Source organism: Rutilus rutilus (genome assembly GCF_951802725.1).
Source record: "Rutilus rutilus genome assembly, chromosome: 18".
Classification (NCBI taxonomy): domain Eukaryota; kingdom Metazoa; phylum Chordata; class Actinopteri; order Cypriniformes; family Leuciscidae; genus Rutilus; species Rutilus rutilus.
In genome coordinates this window covers 35,785,466-35,802,946 of record NC_140231.1, presented here as the reverse complement: position 1 = coordinate 35,802,946, position 17,481 = coordinate 35,785,466, and the positions used below count along the sequence as shown (strand labels likewise).

The following is a 17,481-nucleotide window of genomic DNA, read 5'->3' as shown; positions in this document are numbered from 1 at the left end:
AAGATTTGTCAAATTTGATTTCATGCCGACTTTAAATGTTTCCAGAAACAGTCTATCTATAGTCTAACAGTCTATAAGAGAGAAAATGAGGGAAACAAATCCAGAAAATCACATTGTAGGATTTTTAATGAATTAATTGGTAAATTCCTCGGTAAAATAAGTATTTGGTCAATAACAAACAAGCAAGATTTCTGGCTCTCACAGACCTGTAACTTCTTCTTTAAGATGCTCCTCTGTCCTCCACTCGTTACCTGTATTAATGGCACCTGTTTGAACTCGTTATCAGTATAAAAGACACCTGTCCACAACCTCAAACAGTCAATCAAAGACCAAAGAGCTGTCAAAGGACACCAGAAACAAAATTGTAGACCTCCACCAGGCTGAGAATCTGCAATAGGTAAGCAGCTTGGTGTGAAGAAATCAACTGTGGGAGCAATTATTAGAAAATGGAAGACATACAAGACCACTGATAATCTCCCTCGATCTGAGGCTCCACGCAAGATCTCACCCCGTGGGGTCAAAGTGATCACAAGAATGGTGAGCAAAAATCCCAGAACCACACGGGGGGACCTAGTGAATGACCTGCAGAGAGCTGGGACCCAAGTAACAAAGGCTACCATCAGTGACACACTACGCCGCCAGGGACTCAAATCCTGCAGTGCCAGACGTGTCCCCCTGCTTAAGCCAGTACATGTCCAGGCCCGTCTGAAGTTTGCTAGAGAGCATTTGGATGATCCAGAAGAGGATTGGGAGAATGTCATATGGTCAGATGAAACAAAAATAGAACTTTTTGGTAAAAACTCAACTCGTCGTGTTTGGAGGAGAAAGAACACCATACCTACTGTGAAGCATGGGGGTGGAAACATCATGCTTTGGGGCTGTTTTTCTGCAAAGGGACCAGGACGACTGATCCGTGTAAAGGAAAGAATGAATGGGGCCATGTCTCGTGAGATTTTGAGTGAAAACCTCCTTCCATCAGCAAGGGCATGAAGATGAAACGTGGATGGGTCTTTCAGCATGACAATGATCCCAAACACACCGCCCGGGCAACGAAGGAGTGGCTTCATAAGAAGCATTTCAAGGTCCTGGAGACTCCAGATCTCAACCCCATAGAAAATCTTTGGAGGGAGTTGAAAGTCTGTGTTGCCCAGCGACAGCCCCAAATCATCACTGCTCTAGAGGAGATCTGCATGGAGGAATGGGCCAAAATACCAGCAACAGTGTGTGAAAACCTTGTGAAGACTTGCAGAAAACGTTTGACCTCTGTCATTGCCAACAAAGGGTATATAACAAAGTATTGAGATGAACTTTTGTTATTGACCAAATACTTATTTTGTTGCACTTATTGTATACTTATTTTAAATTCTTTAAAAATCAGACAATGTGATTTTCTGGATTTTGTTTCTCATTTTGTCTCTCATAGTTGAAGTGTAGCTATGATGACAATTACAGGCCTCTCTCATCTTTTTAATTGGGAGAACTTGCACAATTGGTGGCTGACTAAATACTTTTTTGCCCCACTGTGTGTGTGTGTGTATATATATACCTCACCCAGGTCTTCAAACCTGGTCTTTGTCGTCCAGGTGCTAGAACAAGGAGGGTAAAGACTGCAGACTCCAGCATTCAGTTTAAAATGAGTTTTACTCACACAGCAAGTATAAGCAGACCTCCGTTACATACAGTAACTGTTGCATATCGTCACCTTCCTAAAATAATTGCTTAATAATAATAATAATAATAATATGCTACATAAAAATCATATTCAATATTCGAACTGAAAAAAAAAGACACCAACTATCACAGAATGACTGTTTACATAAAGCTAATAAAGAGTGCAATATTTAAAGTGTAAAACCTTCAGTTGAAAAGATATATAACAGTTGTACAAATAAATATGCCTTTCGTCCTCTACATTTGAAAGTAGACGGGCTTCATTTACAGCTTGGTGAGGAATACAGTACAATCGAAACATTTTTTTCAATTTTTGGATGTTTCAGCAGAATCAGACCTTGATTTATCAATTCCGCTTTTTAAACAAAATTGGTTTAAAACCTTAAAACCTTATAGTGAGATATCTTAGTGAAGATCATACATTCAGATAATGGAATGAAAATAAACATTTACGGTATATTGAAAACAAATTTGACGACGTCCTTGATCCCCTTTACTAGTTTCTGAATGAAACCATTGTTTAACTCAGCTTGTAATCTTGCCATTTCCATTTGATTCTTTGCTAATTCTGCTCGCATTTTCTCTAGTTGTTCCCCTCGAAATTTGTGCTCTAGAGCCTCTGATTCCCTCTTTCGCTGTTCTTCATTCTCTTTCAGGATCCGTTGTTTCTCTTCCTCAATTGCTCTCTCTGCCTCCTGAAGCAAGTCATTAGTGTAATATTTTCCACCATTATCAAGGACCATTTCATCAATCTTGTGTAGCAGCTGCGTAACCTGGTTTGAATCCTTCTTCTTATTATCAATCACAAAATATTGTCCTCTGCATCTATTGACAAATTCTAGTAATTCTGGACTGTTGCGCACAAAAGTTTGAATGTCCTGTCCTTCTAGTTGATCTCCATGAGTGAACACTACCATGGTGTAATTTAATGCATTTTTACCAAATAATCTTTCAATGTATTCTATTGCTTTTGCATTTTCTTCTGTGTATCTTTCCAATCTAATAACAATCAGAATGGCATGCGGACCAGGAGCAGAATGAGAAATACACGTCTTAATTTCTCTCTCTACCGTTTCTTTACTCAAACTTGTGTCAAAAACACCAGGAGTGTCAATAATTGACATTTTTCTTCCATTAATAATCCTAAATTTCTTTTTAGACTCTCGGGTTACAGATGAAGGTGAAAGACATGATTCAAAGACTTCTTCTCCCAGGATGGTGTTTCCAGTGGCACTTTTCCCAACGCCGGTCTTTCCAACCAGGACAATCCGGAGCTCATTTTGTTCTGTTAAATAAATCACCACATTCAAGGCTTATTATTGATTTTCTGTTATTCATGACAGATAAAATAATTTAATTTTATATTAAAGCTATGTTTTGTTAATGCATACAAAGCACAAAAAGAACAACCAATAGAGGAAAGGATAATGATTATTACCAATCCCATTTTCTTCGAGAACACATTGATTGAGGGAAGTTTCGGTCTCAGTCGTCCACATCTGCAAAAAGTGGATTTGGGGAAAGTGGTTGAAAGTAGATGGTATGCAAATAATTTTGGACAAGTAAATTCTATTAATTTTATTAACAAAACAAATAAATCCTGAAAATTTGTAAAAAAAAATAAACCGATGTCCATGTATTTTTAATAGTATAACAACTGACCCTGCGGAAGAGGTATGAGGACATCCCCATCATCATTACATGAAAACAGTTTTTTATTAGTCGTTTCATTTTATCATTTTTAAGTGAATATGAGTGGATTTTAAATAATGTGTTATGGTGAGCAGATGCAGTTTTAAAATGAAAATCTTGTTCATTAAGAAATGTTTTTATTTTTATTTGTTCTCTCTTCAAAATGTTTTTATCAAAACATGTGTCCTAATTTCACTTTTAATATTTGTATTTGCAGTGGAGTGAATCTTGTGACGATTTGTCAGATTATTTAAGACGTTCTAGGCTGTTTGATGAAATTACAAGATATCAACAAGAATCTTAAAAATCCTAAAATGATGAAAATATGAAAATGAACATTACATTGCCTTGAGGATTTTAATATTTAAATACTGACAGAAAGACTGTGATTGTTGGTTTGAATCACACTAGATCTCTTGTCCTAATATTATTATTTCAGTTTATTCTGAACATACAGAGCAACAGACAAAACAATATGCAATTATATTTTCATAGTGATAATTACCTGTAAACCAAATGCAAAACCACTGCAGAGAGACAGAAACCAGATTCTGGATACAATCAGTTTCATTTTAGCTGTAGTTGGAGATTTGGAAGTGTTAAAAAGATGTAAATATAATGTAATTTATTTATTAATATAATACATACAAAGCATTATTGGCAGTTTATTTATAAAACTAATTGCATTTTGTATTTTTCATGCTAAAAGGCAATTCTGTAAGTTTAATCCTACCTTTCAGTGCAGATATGCTGATCAGAATATATCTCTTCTGCTTTGTTCAGTTTTAGTTTCATCGCTGTTATTTATATCAGTTCTCTGTGAAGGGGAGGAGCCTGATGACGACTGCATGCTTAAAGACACAGGTTTACTTTCTGTTACTGATGTCTCCAGACAAAAAGTTAATATAGCTCAATGCAACACTGTTTATCTTCAAGCATTTTATGTTAGCTTTTGCATTGCCGTGAATTACAACTGATGACAATCACTGATCGTCCTTGCCGTTTTGTGATGTTGAAAATAAATGAAATCCTTTATACAGGTTCAGGGTTAGTAACTTTGTGGCCAGTTATTGCCATTTCTATCCACCTTATTCCTACGCCCAATGATGCTTTGTGTGAATTATGTAACTTCAGTTAAGCTGTAAACAATCAGTGAAAGGCTCACTCTATGAACGCAATAATACGTTTAGGGTCTACTCACCCTTCAACCATCGAACATTAAATCATTTAAAAGTGTAAAAGCATCAACAAGATACTTTCAACAGACCATGAATAACCCCAAACGGATGGTTAAATATCACTGTAGTAATATTTATCTGTAATATGTAACATGTTTGTACAGTAGCACTTGTTTGGATTATCAGCAGTTATTAAAGTTATAATGGAGGATTTTTTACTTCCGGTTGGATCACCTATACTATTGGTCCTCCTAATTGTCAATCATTCTGGTGAATCAATCAAACTTATTCAAAAAGTGGAGAGGGTGGGTCTTATCTAAAATTCGGAAAGATCCTCCACTATACCTTTAAGTAGCTTTTTACTTTATTATTATAATACAGATAATATTTGAGTCCCACAAGCCAGCCAGCCTGAGGCAGCTGATGGGTACCGACGGGCCAAGCGGACTGCAGCCCGGGTGGTTGTGGAGGCAAAAACTCGGGCCTGGGAGGAGTTCGGTGAGGCCATGGAGAAGGACTATTGGTCGGCCTCGAAGAGATTCTGGCAAACCATCCGGCGCCTCAGGAGGGGGAAGCAGTGCCCTACCAACGCTGTTTACAGTGGAGGTGGGCAGCTGTTGACCTCGACTGGGGATATCACCGGACGGTGGAAGGAATACTTCGAGGATCTCCTCAATCCCGCCGTCACGTCTTCCATTGAGGAAGCAGAGGCTGAGGGCTCGGAGGCGGACTCGTCCATCACCCAAGCTAAAGTCACCCGAGGTAGTTAAGAAACTCCTCGGTGGCAAGGCACCTGGGGTGGATGAGATCCGCCCTGAGTACCTCAAGTCTCTGGGTGTTGTGGGGGTTTCTTGGCTGACACGCCTCTGCAGCATCGCGTGGCGGTCGGGGACAGTGCCTTTGGACTGGCAGACCGGGGTGGTGGTCCCTCTTTTCAAGAAGGGGGACCGGAGGGTGTGCTCCAACTATAGGGGGATCACACTTCTCAGCCTCCCTGGGAAAGTCTATGCCAGGGTACTGGAGAGGAGAATCCGGCCGATAGTAGAACCTCGGATTCAGGAGGAACAGTGTGGTTTTCGTCCCGGTCGTGGAACACTGGACCAGCACTATACCCTCTACAGGGTGCTGGAGGGCTCATGGGAGTTTGCCCAACCAATCCACATGTGCTCTGTGGATTTGGAGAAGGCATTCGACTGTGTCCCTCGCGGCATCTTGTGGAGGGTGCTCTGGGAGTATGGGGTCCGGGGTCCTTTGCTAAGGGCTGTCCGGTCCCTGTACGACCGGTGCAGGAGCTTGGTTCGCATTGCCGGCAGTAAGTCAGACTTGTTCCCGGTGCATGTTGGACTCCGGCAGGGCTGCCCTTTGTCGCCGGTTCTGTTCATAACTTTTATGGACAGAGTCAGGTTTTGGGACCACACGATTTCATTTCTGCTCTTTGCGGATGATGTTGTCGTGTTGGCCTCATCAGGCGCCTCATTTATAAAGCTTGCGTACGCACAAAACGGGGCTGAAAACATGCGTACGCCAGTTCCTGCGCAAAAGGTGGGATTTATAAAGAAAAACTTGACGTTAAAATGTGCGCACCTGCACGCAAACTCTGACCCATGCGTACGAACGTTTTGGAGATGGAGCACTTTGGCGACACCGATGGTGAGCTGGAGTTAAATGTATTTTTGGTCACTTTTATCCAGAAAATCTAAAGAAAATTAAACATATACAGAAAGATTATACAAATACAATCTCAATCACCAAGCCTGTCACTTGAAGCAAATATCCATTCCTTCTTAAATGTCCGCGGCAGCGAGCGTGTTGAGCCGTTTAGTGAAACTGACGCAAATAACAGTTTAAATAAATAAAATACTTCTGATATAAACATTTATATTAAATATGCCATTCAAATTAATGGAGTTAAACACTTAAACATGAAATCGTTACTGAAGTTACAACAGTTTTTTAAATTCAATCATTAGAAATATTTGTTGTGGATGCGATTGTTTTTGAACACTTTTCCTGTGGCGTGCTTTAATGTTTTAACCACAGAGATAATTGCTTATCATGATAATACCAGATTGTCTGAGAAAATAGTTTCGTGTAAATAATGCCCAAGGCCTATCTGTTTCCATTAAAAATATAAATCAATTAAAAATACAATTCGGCAAGTGGAAAAGATTGAGAAAAACTTTCTCTGAAATGTATTTTACACTATTTGATTTATAGGCTATTCAAAAACAAGGCAAGGATAGACAACTACTTGATTTGTATTAATGTAATGTTTCTTGTACCGTTTATATCATTTGCATATGATTATTCATCCACGTGATAACGTTTAAGTTATCACGTGGATGAATAATCATATGCAAATGATATGTAGATGAGGATCTGCATAGTAAAACTAGGCGTTGTAAGCTCCATATATGGTTATTTCGGGTGGAGACGCATGTGCGCACAATCTTCTGCTGACTGGGATTTATAAAGTGAATTCTGCGCAGGTTCTGGCGTACGCACGGTTTTACAAGTCTGAATATTTTTTTGCGTACGCCATTTTTGGCTTTCGGGCGCACGTACACTTTTAGTAAGGTTCCTACGCACAGTTTTATAAATGAGACCCCAGACCAGGACCTTCAGCATGCACTGGGACGGTTTGCAGCCGAGTGTGAAGCGGCTGGGATGAGAATCAGCACCTCCAAATCCGAGGCCATGGTTCTCAGTCGGAAAAGGGTGGTTTGCCCGCTTCAGGTTGGTGGAGAGTTCCTGCCTCAAGTGGAGGAGTTCAAGTATCTTGGGGTCTTGTTCACGAGTGAGGGAAGGATGGAACGGGAGATTGACAGGCGGATCGGTGCAGGTTCTGCAGTAATGCGGTCCCTGTACCGGTCTGTCGTGGTGAAGAAAGAGCTGAGCCGCAAGGCGAAGCTCTCGATTTACCGGTCAATCTACGTTCCTACTCTCACCTATGGTCATGAGCTTTGGGTCATGACCGAAAGGACAAGATCCCGGATACAGGCGGCCGAAATGAGCTTTCTCCGCAGGGTGGCTGGGCGATCCCTTAGAGATAGGGTGAGAAGCTCAGTCACTCGGGAGGAGCTCAGAGTAGAGCCGCTGCTCCTCCACATCGAGAGGGGTCAGCTGAGGTGGCTCGGGCATCTTTTCCGGATGCCTCCTGGACGCCTTCCCGGGAAGGTGTTCCGGGCATGTCCCACTGGGAGGAGACCCCGGGAAAGACCTAGGACACGCTGGAGAGACTATGTCTCCCGGCTGGCCTGGGAACGCCTCGGTGTCCCCCCGGAAGAGCTGGAGGAAGTGTCTAGGGAGAGGGAAGTCTGGGCATCCCTGCTTAGACTGCTGCCCCCGCGACCCGGCCCCGGATAAGCGGAAGAAGATGGATGGATGGATGGATAATACATTTAAAAAGTTAAATTGTTATCATTCTGAAAATAGGTCTCGTGCACTGCAGGTCTTGATGCCCAATTCTGATTTGTTATCTTTACCCAATTTCGGACTCAGTGTGCAAGGACCTTAAGACAGTGGGTCTCCCTTTTGACACAACTTACCCAATGGTGTTGTGGACAAACGTTGGGTTAGCTGTGTCAAAAGGGAGGCCCACTGTCTTAGACTTTGAATACCCCTGATCTACACCATATTTATTTTATTTATCCTTTATTTTTCCAGGAAGGTCCCATTGAGATTGAGAAATCTCTTCTCCAGAAAGTCCTGGATAGCCATACTAAAAATGTTCTAAAATAATTCACTAAACAAATTCTAAGATTTAAATAGAGTTTAAGAAGTTTATCTACATGAAAACTAAATTACTGGAAGTGCAGGAGTAACTTTATATATATATATATATTAGAGGTGGGCATAGATTAATCTAGATTAAAATGGCTCATTTGAATTCTGCCGAAGGCATTCAGAATATGTGTGCTACCCAAATAATGACTATAAAAGTAAGTCTTTGAGAACGGGTTTCTCAAGCCAGGTGGTGCATTAGACCAGGGGCTCATCTCCTGTTTCCAAAATGCATCACAAACTGCTTGAGAAAGCTGTTCTACTCATAGACTGTAAAAGGTTACTACTGTACTGTTACCGTCCGTAGGCAACATTAGGTAGGCCTATGTTATTATCAACTACTATAGGCTATCAATTAGGGATGGGCGATATGGCCTAAAATCCATATAGTGATATACATTGCAGCCTCTTGCGATAACGATATATATTATAATAAACCCATTTCAGAACAGGTTACACAGACCCTGCTAAACAACTGCTAAATGTTTTTTTTTTTTTTTTTTTAAGGGTGTATGTAGTTTTGAGAACAAATATTGTCTAAAACTGTAAGTATACAACATAATTTTGCAGATAAATAAAATGTAAGTACACTAGCTGCAGAGACTTAAGTAGGTCTAATGTTTATTATGGCTTGGAGCTTATGAAACCCCAAATTTAAAATTAGAATATTGTCTAACTGATGTCTTTTCAGTTAAAAAGAAACACAACAACGATTCTTAAAATCGGGCGCAGACAGAGATTATGTGCTACACCACGATATATTGGGAATAATACGCACGCGCTGATATTCAGTGATATCATATGTTTCGTTTTGAATTTTAGGTGGTAGAAGGGATTAGTCGTGTGTTAACCACTGATATAGATCAGTGGTGTTAACTTACCGAACTGTTAGGCTACCCCACACACTCTGTCTAGTTTGCTGCTGCTCGTCGGACGGCTTAAATCCAAACCAAGTCCAAATAATGTATGTTGCACCGATCTTTTTCACCAGCTTTCACTTTCAGCCGTGTTTACTTAAGATGACGACGAATATGATGCGTTGCAGCCGGGTGTACCTCGCGGCCGCGAGTAGATTGCGTCATCATAGCTTGTGTGGTATAGAACCAGCTCCCAACCCAACTTTGAGAATAGATTAACGGCGATATTTTTTTTATCGCGCGATAAGAGTCTCGCGTTAACGCAGCACGTTAACACCGATAACGGCCCACCACTAATATATATATATATATATATATTTCTATGACAATATCAAAAAAAAAAAACTTGTGGACACAGTAGCTACAGTAATGAGAGGCCAATATTGATAAATATGGAGGCCAATATTCATATATTCAATATTCATGGTAAATCATACAGCAGGCAGTGATTAATATTCAGTGCTGGCTAGGGGTTGCACGGACTAGTCGAGTAGTCGAGAGATCGACTACTTCAACCACTACTCGGAGCTGTCGAAAACAATCGACTACTCGAGCGTGCAATATCCATAAATGAATTGAAAATAGCGAACGTCACCAACAGACACCACACATCAGATGTGTGGAAGTATTTCATCAAGAATGACAGAAATATTGTAATTTGCCAACTCTGTAAGGGGCCGTTCACATATGCGTCTAAAAATGAGTGGAAAGCGCGGCTGTGCCACTGTCTCCTTCTTGCGCCCCCGTGGCGTCTTTCGTTGCTATGCAACCACCATGAACCGCGCTCTCTATGAAAACAAATTAATTTAAAATGGCGAACGTCACCAATAGACATCACACATCAGATGTGTGGAAGTATTTCATAAAGAATGACAAAAATATAGTAATTTGCCAACTCTGTAACACTACTTTAAAATACAGCAGCAGTACGACATCTATGCACAACCACCTACGACTGAAACATCCAACAACAAAGGCAAATGTTAGTGAGACGCACACCACGAAGCAAACAAGCATCGGTGAATTCTGTAAACGCCCGATTACAGATAAGAGAAAACAGGTAATCACAGATTTACTCGTGGATTTTATAGTGAAGGATATGAGACCACTCTCGGCAGTTTCAGGAGAGGGATTCAGGGGAATTATCAACTTCTTTGAACCCAGTTACACCGTTCCATCGAATGCTACACTCTGGAAAGTAATTGGCCACAAATACGACTCTCTAAAAGCGGACATTGCGTCTGAAATGAAAGGCAAGAACGTCTCCCTCACTACTGATCTCTGGACTTCTTGCACCATGGATCCATATATAACAATAACGGCTCATTACATCAATGAACTATGGGAGTTGAAATCAAGGGTGTTATGCACCACTATCATGCCAGGGAGACACACTGCTGTCAACATTTCGCAGATGCTCTCAGAAACCATTAATGAGTGGGAGTTATGCATATTCTGCACAGTTCATGACAACGCAAACAATATGAACTTGGCCATGGAAATCTGCGAGGCCTTGCCCCACCACATTGGTTGCAGCGGACACACGTTACAGCTCGCAGTTAAGGCAGGTTTGGATTTACCTGTGGTCTCGAAGGCTATTGACGCTGCCAGGCGTGTCGTCAGTCACTTCCGTCACTCTTCAGTGGCGACCCGCGCATTGAAAGCACGTCAGGAGCAGCTATCCATCAGAGGGAGAAAACTCCAAAGTGATTGTGCTACTAGATGGAATTCCACATTCGACATGTTGGATCGTCTTTACGAGCAGAGAATCCCAGTGCAAGCTGTACTCAATGACGAAGCGGTAACTAATGTCCAGTATCGAAAAACTCTGGCAATAAAGTCATCTTGCTGGGATCTGATTGAGCAGCTGCTTCCCATACTGAGTCCGCTGGCTAAGGCGACAACAATCATGTGTGGAGAGCTGCACGTCGGCCTGTCCTTTCTATATCCAGTGCTTATCAATCTGACAGAAAACACTCTGCGGCCCAGCGCGGGTGATCTCACAGCCACTCAGGCATTCAAAGAGACAGTTCGGAAACAGCTGGTTATGCGGTTTAAACTGGACTCTGAAACCGTAGCCAAATCTCTACCCATTAGCGCGTGCATGTTGGCTCCACGGTTTAAGCGTTTGCTGTTCCTACCAGAGAGAGCCAGAGAGGATGCCAAAGCTCATCTCGTCGAAATATTGCATGACAGCGAGACACCGCATTCAGAAACTTCAGGTGAGCTAATAATCCATAGTAAATGTTTTTTTTGTTTTTTTTAAATATGTTTAAACCACTTCTTTGCATAATTCACTGTCGCAACAGGTGAACAGGAGGTTGCCGCGGGCTGCAGTGGGACAACCAATGCGTTGTCTAGTGAGCATAAAAAACCAAGACTCGAGGCTGATCTCGAGGAGCTCTTTGGATGTAACTACAAAAGCCGCAATCCAGCAAACACATTTACGTTGTGGCAACGTCTCTGGCACGTTGCATTTCTGCTATGGCAACGTCGCTGTATACGTGCTCGCAACATTGTAACAACGTAGAATTGTAAGACGTGACAGGGCTGTAGCAACGTTGTTGCGCGACATTCAGCAACTGAGAGACGACGTTCTGGCAATATTTTTATATGGTGTATTTTGTTAGATAATTATATACTTTTTATCGTTTATTGTTTATCTATAGGGTAGAGTGGGGGAAAACGCCCCCCTGGGGTAAAACGCCCCCCACCTGTTTTTCCCAAAATAACCACTAAAAGTAGTCAAGATACATTTTTACTGTTGCTATGCACTACGTTGATAACGGGGATATACAAATCTCTATGGAGAAGCTGACACCAGCGACACATTTGAAGAGAAGAGGATTACAGGGTAAATGCTATAATTTTCAGATATTAGTAAACAAGTGTTTAAGAGAATATTGTTCTGCAGGATATCGCAGTGATGTATGATAGATGAACAGTGAAGTCTGTAGTTTGAGATCATATATTATTTATAAGGAATATAATTATATTTAAAAAAAAAAAAAATTTTTTTTAAAACTCATAGCTTGTGGGGTAAAACGCCCCCTACGCTGAGGGGTAAAACGCCCCCCCTGGGGGCATAGTTTCTCTATCATAATTACTATAATAAAATATTTCTGTCTATCAAATCCTTTGTTTTACACTTAATGCAGTATAACTAGGTGGTAAAATCTAAATATTTGAACAAAACATGAAAAAATTACCTCAAGTGAGCATTAACTAGCTAGCTTGCTAGCAAATTTAGCTCACTGATGGAAGGTAGTTCAATTTGGCTATTTTGGACATTTCTGAAATAAATATTAATATATATACATGTTGATACATTACTTGCCTTTTACCTTTAGAGATTAAAAACTATTGTCTGTTAATTTTGCTGTTGATCTATGAAGCAAACTGGTTGGTAAGAAAGGGGGCATTTTACCCCACCTTGGGGGGCGTTTTACCCCACCGCTGGGGCAAAACGCCCCCTTTGTACAAAAATATTTTCAGTGAAAATACTAATTAATTATGAAGGCTGAGCAATTTTAATATTTGGTGAATAACTCCTGCCATAGTCACTCAAAACCGGGATGGCAATTCTAGTCACATTTATGTTTTGTTTCACTGTAATGTCACATTTTCCTTAAGGGGGGCGTTTTCCCCCACTCTACCCTATTATTTAATGGGGCTATCAACACCTGCAAGTGTAGCCTACACTTTGAAGAGTAAAAATGACAGAAGGTTTCGTTAATTCAACTTTATTAAAATTGCATATAATCAAATTGCACTTCCAAAAGTCATACATTTGTGAAAAAAAGAAAGAAATAAACGAATACACATTTATTTTAAGTATAATAAATAAAACATGAAAAGCAAAGGCAGATCAGAACATTTAATGAACAAAACCGGGTGCGGACAGTAGCCGAGCAGGTGTCACCGGGGAAACATATCCACAAATCCAGAGGAGCAAAGAAACGAATGAGACTAAATATAGCGGAAAAACTTAACAGTGCGAGCGATGCTTCATTAATCACATTAGAAATTAAAGCTGTAGGTTGTGTTTGATAGCTGAGGTAGGCTAAACGCAATACTCACGTATCCTTGCTCGATGATGAATGAGAACACAATGAGCCCAACAACAGGTGGTTGGAATTTAAAAGGCTGATTTTCCCGCTTCAGGGCAGTGACGAGTACATTATGTAGTCCAGTGGTTGTCAAGACACCCTAGGCACAACCTTAAGCAATGGCCCTGAACGATGGTTTAATGTCAACATTGTGACAACGCTGTAACAACTTCACCACACAACGTAGTTATAGCAACCTTATGTTGTTAAAACATTGTTAGAAGGTTGGCTACGTTGTGCCAACGTTCTGTGTTTGCTGGGAATCCTACGACAAAGCAGCCAACTACCAGTGAAGATGAGATTCAAGATTATTTTCAGATGCCTGACATTCCCACCATGGGGAATCCTCTCGGATGGTGGGCATGTAATGGACGCCGGTTTCCTCGGCTATCCAAGCTGGCTAAATCGTATCTTGCTGTCCCTGCCACCAGTACACCAAGTGAAAGAGTTTTTTCCTTGGCCGGCAACACCGTCACAAGGCAAAGATCAAGCCTGCATCCCTCTCACGTCGATGCGCTTGTATTTCTAAATGCAAACCAGCGATCCACGAGCTCGACCAAAGACTGCGTGTGGTGGCGAGAGGACAATAGCGACGATGACTTGTGTTAGTCTAAACTTTCAAGACAATTGAAGTAAGATACTTCTTGTTATTACTGTTGATAATTTGGTAAATATAAAATGATTAAATGAAATGTACTCTGTGATTAAATTAACCGTTTTAACTGTTTTAAAAATGAACCGTTTTAACTGTTTTACTAATGTTTTAATTTGGTTTATCAAACAGTTTAGAATGTTTGAATGACGCGAATTTATTGCGTTAGCAGTTACTTTCTATGCATTTTTCTTTTAACACGTACATTTCTCTGTTACATGTCATAATTATAATGTTTTTGCATTACTTTATTGTTGCATTAGGCTATGAAATTAATAAACATTTATTGATAAGAACTATTTCATGTCTTTTTTTACATTTACAGTAGCATGAACCACGAGTAGTCGAGTAACTCGAGTATTGTTTTGATAAGAAACCGACTAGCAGAAATCAGTAGTCGTGCAACCCCTAGTGCTGGCGATGTGTGAGTGAAAAAAATGTTTACAACCTTCATACCTTCATACCTGGTCATTATACACATTATAACAACTGAAATGAGAAAAGAATGTCTGGCTTCTGATATTTTTTTTTTTATGTTGTAAAGAGTCGCTAGTGACCCTGAGGTATGTAATAGTGTTTTGGGTTTTTTACGCAGCAATAATTGAATCTCTGATGACTCAATAAGTGCAATTCAATATTCACATTAAGTATACTATCAGAAGTATTATCGATTTACTTGTTATCGATGAGCTCTGACGATAAAAGTCATGATGGTAAAAAGGATCTGCTCAAATTGAACCCTTCTAAGTTCCAAAAGGTAACGAAATATGCTTTATTTGATTGTTTTCTCATTGTTATTAAAATATCAGGAGAGTTTATTACTGCATTTAGAGATTAATCCGCATTAGTTATAGATCCAGGTCACTAAAGACCCGAATATGTAATAATGATACGCAAAACTTTCATGTATTTAAGGACTGTGCCAGACTGAAAGCTTAATTTACATCAGAAATGACCCAACAAATCCCGATCCCCAGGGAATCTGCTGTAGATAGTGTTGAGTCCGATGAGGTCATGTGAGGATTGTGTTTCCTCCATTTCCAGGGCGTGTCAGAGGACATGTGTGTACAAGCTCACAGAAAATGACCCACACACTCAATACACACGCAGAGTGAGGAGAAATGTCCAGACACTAGGAAACAACACTGATAATATCATGGTTATTTTCCATACGGAAACTACAAACAAAATATTTTTGCACTCCCATTTTCTCCAATGGCAAAAGAAAATATTTTTTATAAAAATTGTATTTAATGCAAATCTTTTACCACGTCATCACAGTCTATTTGCATTAAATACAATTTTTATAAAAAATATTTTCTTTTGCCATTGGAGAAAATGGGAGTGCAAAAATATTTTGTTTGTAGTTTCCGTTCACCACTATGTGAAGATATGAATAGATTTCTGTGTTTGCACGCTGTGAGTGTTTGATCATCACTGAACTTCAATCCTTAGTTTTACTATTAGATTTTGTTTTCTCTTTCCTGATATAAAGTGTCACATTCAGACTTTCATCAGACTGACTTTCAGCAGCACACAGACGATCTCTCTGTTTCTCTTTCTGATAGAGTTAGAAACAGGGAATAATGGATGTTCTTCCCAGAGACTGTGTTTCTGGATTCTTCTGTTAGCAGAAGCTGATGATGATGTTTCATATCAGGCAAATCTCCATCAGCTCCTGATTCAACAATATGACAAACTCAGATCACTCATACATGCATTACAATCATGAGTCTCAGGATAATATGTTTTCCTCATTTAAAAGCTACTGAAAGATGTCATTTCTCTAGAAGATGAAAATAAATCCACACATTCATTCACACAGAACATACCTTAGTACTTCTTCAGATCAATATCTCCTCTGAATATCTGATGTGAGACGCAGCCGTATTGTTTCCTGAAGAGTTTCAAGAGTCTGAATGTTAAATGTAAAACTCAGATCTGATAAACTCCATCAGCTGCTCATTTAATCATCTCTGATTTATTAACACTGATTTCCATCAGCAGAACATTAGTGACTTTAACAGACGAACTGAAGCTGTTCAGAACAACAACAGATCAACACTTACTCAATACTCAATATCTACTGTTCACAAACACATCATAGTATACATTAAAGCAGAAGTTGCTAGAAGTTCAGTCATTCACACAAAATGTAAAATCACATTATTATTTGTGAGTTGATAATGAATGACATTCAGTGAATTAAACTGAGAGAATGTCACTTGTTTAAAATAGAAATGAAGGCATTGTAAATAAATCTGTATGAGTGTGTGTTTTCTATTCCTCCTAACACACAGAATATGATCTGCAGTTTTCATCTTTGTCCACTAGATGTCAGAAGTAGATTTGAGGTGAAACTCAAAGGCCTTTAGTTTCAGGATCAGAGACAGTGAAGAGAAATCAGAGAATCTGAAGCTCAATGAGGATCATCATGTGTCTCATATGAAGCAGAAAGAGACTCTCATCTGATCAGATTATATTACAGGATCAGTCGCATAATCAGATTCATCACATTCATCAAAGAATGAGGGCAAGATTATGTAACGCTTTATATGCCAAACAAGCATACTTGAAATGTTTGAAATTGTCAAAGCTTAAAAATGTAAGTCACTCTAAAATATCGCAATGGTGAAATGACAATGCCTTTTTATCAAAAGTTTTTATGGCTTTCTTAAATAGAGATTCAATAGATATGCTAGTTAATGACCAATTTGTAAAACAATACTCTGTGTAAAAATCATAGTATGTAAGAACAACTTTGCTACCCTGGAAATCCAGAGTTCTCGAGAGAGTACAAGTTGAATCTGCTCAGTGAGTTACTCTGGCGTCGAGTAATGATGCTCATTAAATATGCCCCTCGATCTGAGCTGCACCAATCACAGCGGGTTATCTGATATAGGCGGGCCAGAGGCGAGATGACGACAGCGCTGTGACGTCCAAGTCATTAGTAACATTGCAGGAGGGCTCTGGTTGAACACCAGCTGTTTGAAACGCTTTGGCCGCTACAATGAACGAGTTAGACTTGGCTTTTTCTCTAAAAGAGGAACAGAAGACGGCGCTCGAATCCTTCCTTTGCAAGAAAGACGTTTTTGCTGTTTTGCCGACTGGATACGGCAAGAGTCTAATCTACCAGTTAGCTCCGCTGGTAGCTAAGCGATAATTTAGCTCACTGCAGTGAGATTTTCCTCAAACGTACACTGTAAATTTTTTTTAACTACAGCTGTTTGCCAGTAACTTACTGTAGATTTAAATTTATGCTATTTACTGGCAACAGTTTGTTCAAAGTTAAATGAACATTAAACATTAACAAGTCTTTGTCTTTACAGAATAAAACTATAAAATAACAATCTAATGCAAAGCATTCTGGGAACCAGAAATCTTCATCAACCTTTTTCTGTTTTTCCTTCAGATTTTGGTTCCCAGAATGCTTTGCATGAGGCTGTTATTTTAGTTTTATTCTGTAAAGATAGAGACTT

General features: G+C 39.8%; 1 protein-coding gene across 2 annotated transcripts; it reads right to left on the bottom strand.

Moving 5' to 3' along the window:
- Positions 1-1,622: 1,622 nt before the first annotated feature.
- On the bottom strand, positions 1,623-4,136 carry LOC311276649 (GTPase IMAP family member 9-like). Of its 2 annotated transcripts, XR_014625110.1 has the most exons (5): positions 4,097-4,136; positions 3,869-3,939; positions 3,110-3,170; positions 1,750-2,956; positions 1,623-1,702 (listed from the first exon to the last, which is right to left on the bottom strand). XR_014625110.1 is itself a non-coding variant. In XM_084386430.1 (4 exons), the coding sequence occupies exons 2-4, from the start codon at positions 3,932-3,934 to the stop codon at positions 2,121-2,123; spliced, it is 963 nt and encodes a 320-aa protein (XP_084242556.1). In that variant the 5' UTR covers positions 3,935-3,939; positions 4,097-4,136; the 3' UTR covers positions 1,623-2,120. The 2 variants fall into 2 exon arrangements, 1 of the variants encoding a protein (XP_084242556.1); XM_084386430.1 differs by having other exon boundaries at positions 1,623-2,956.
- Between the last annotated feature and the right edge of the window lie 13,345 nt (positions 4,137-17,481).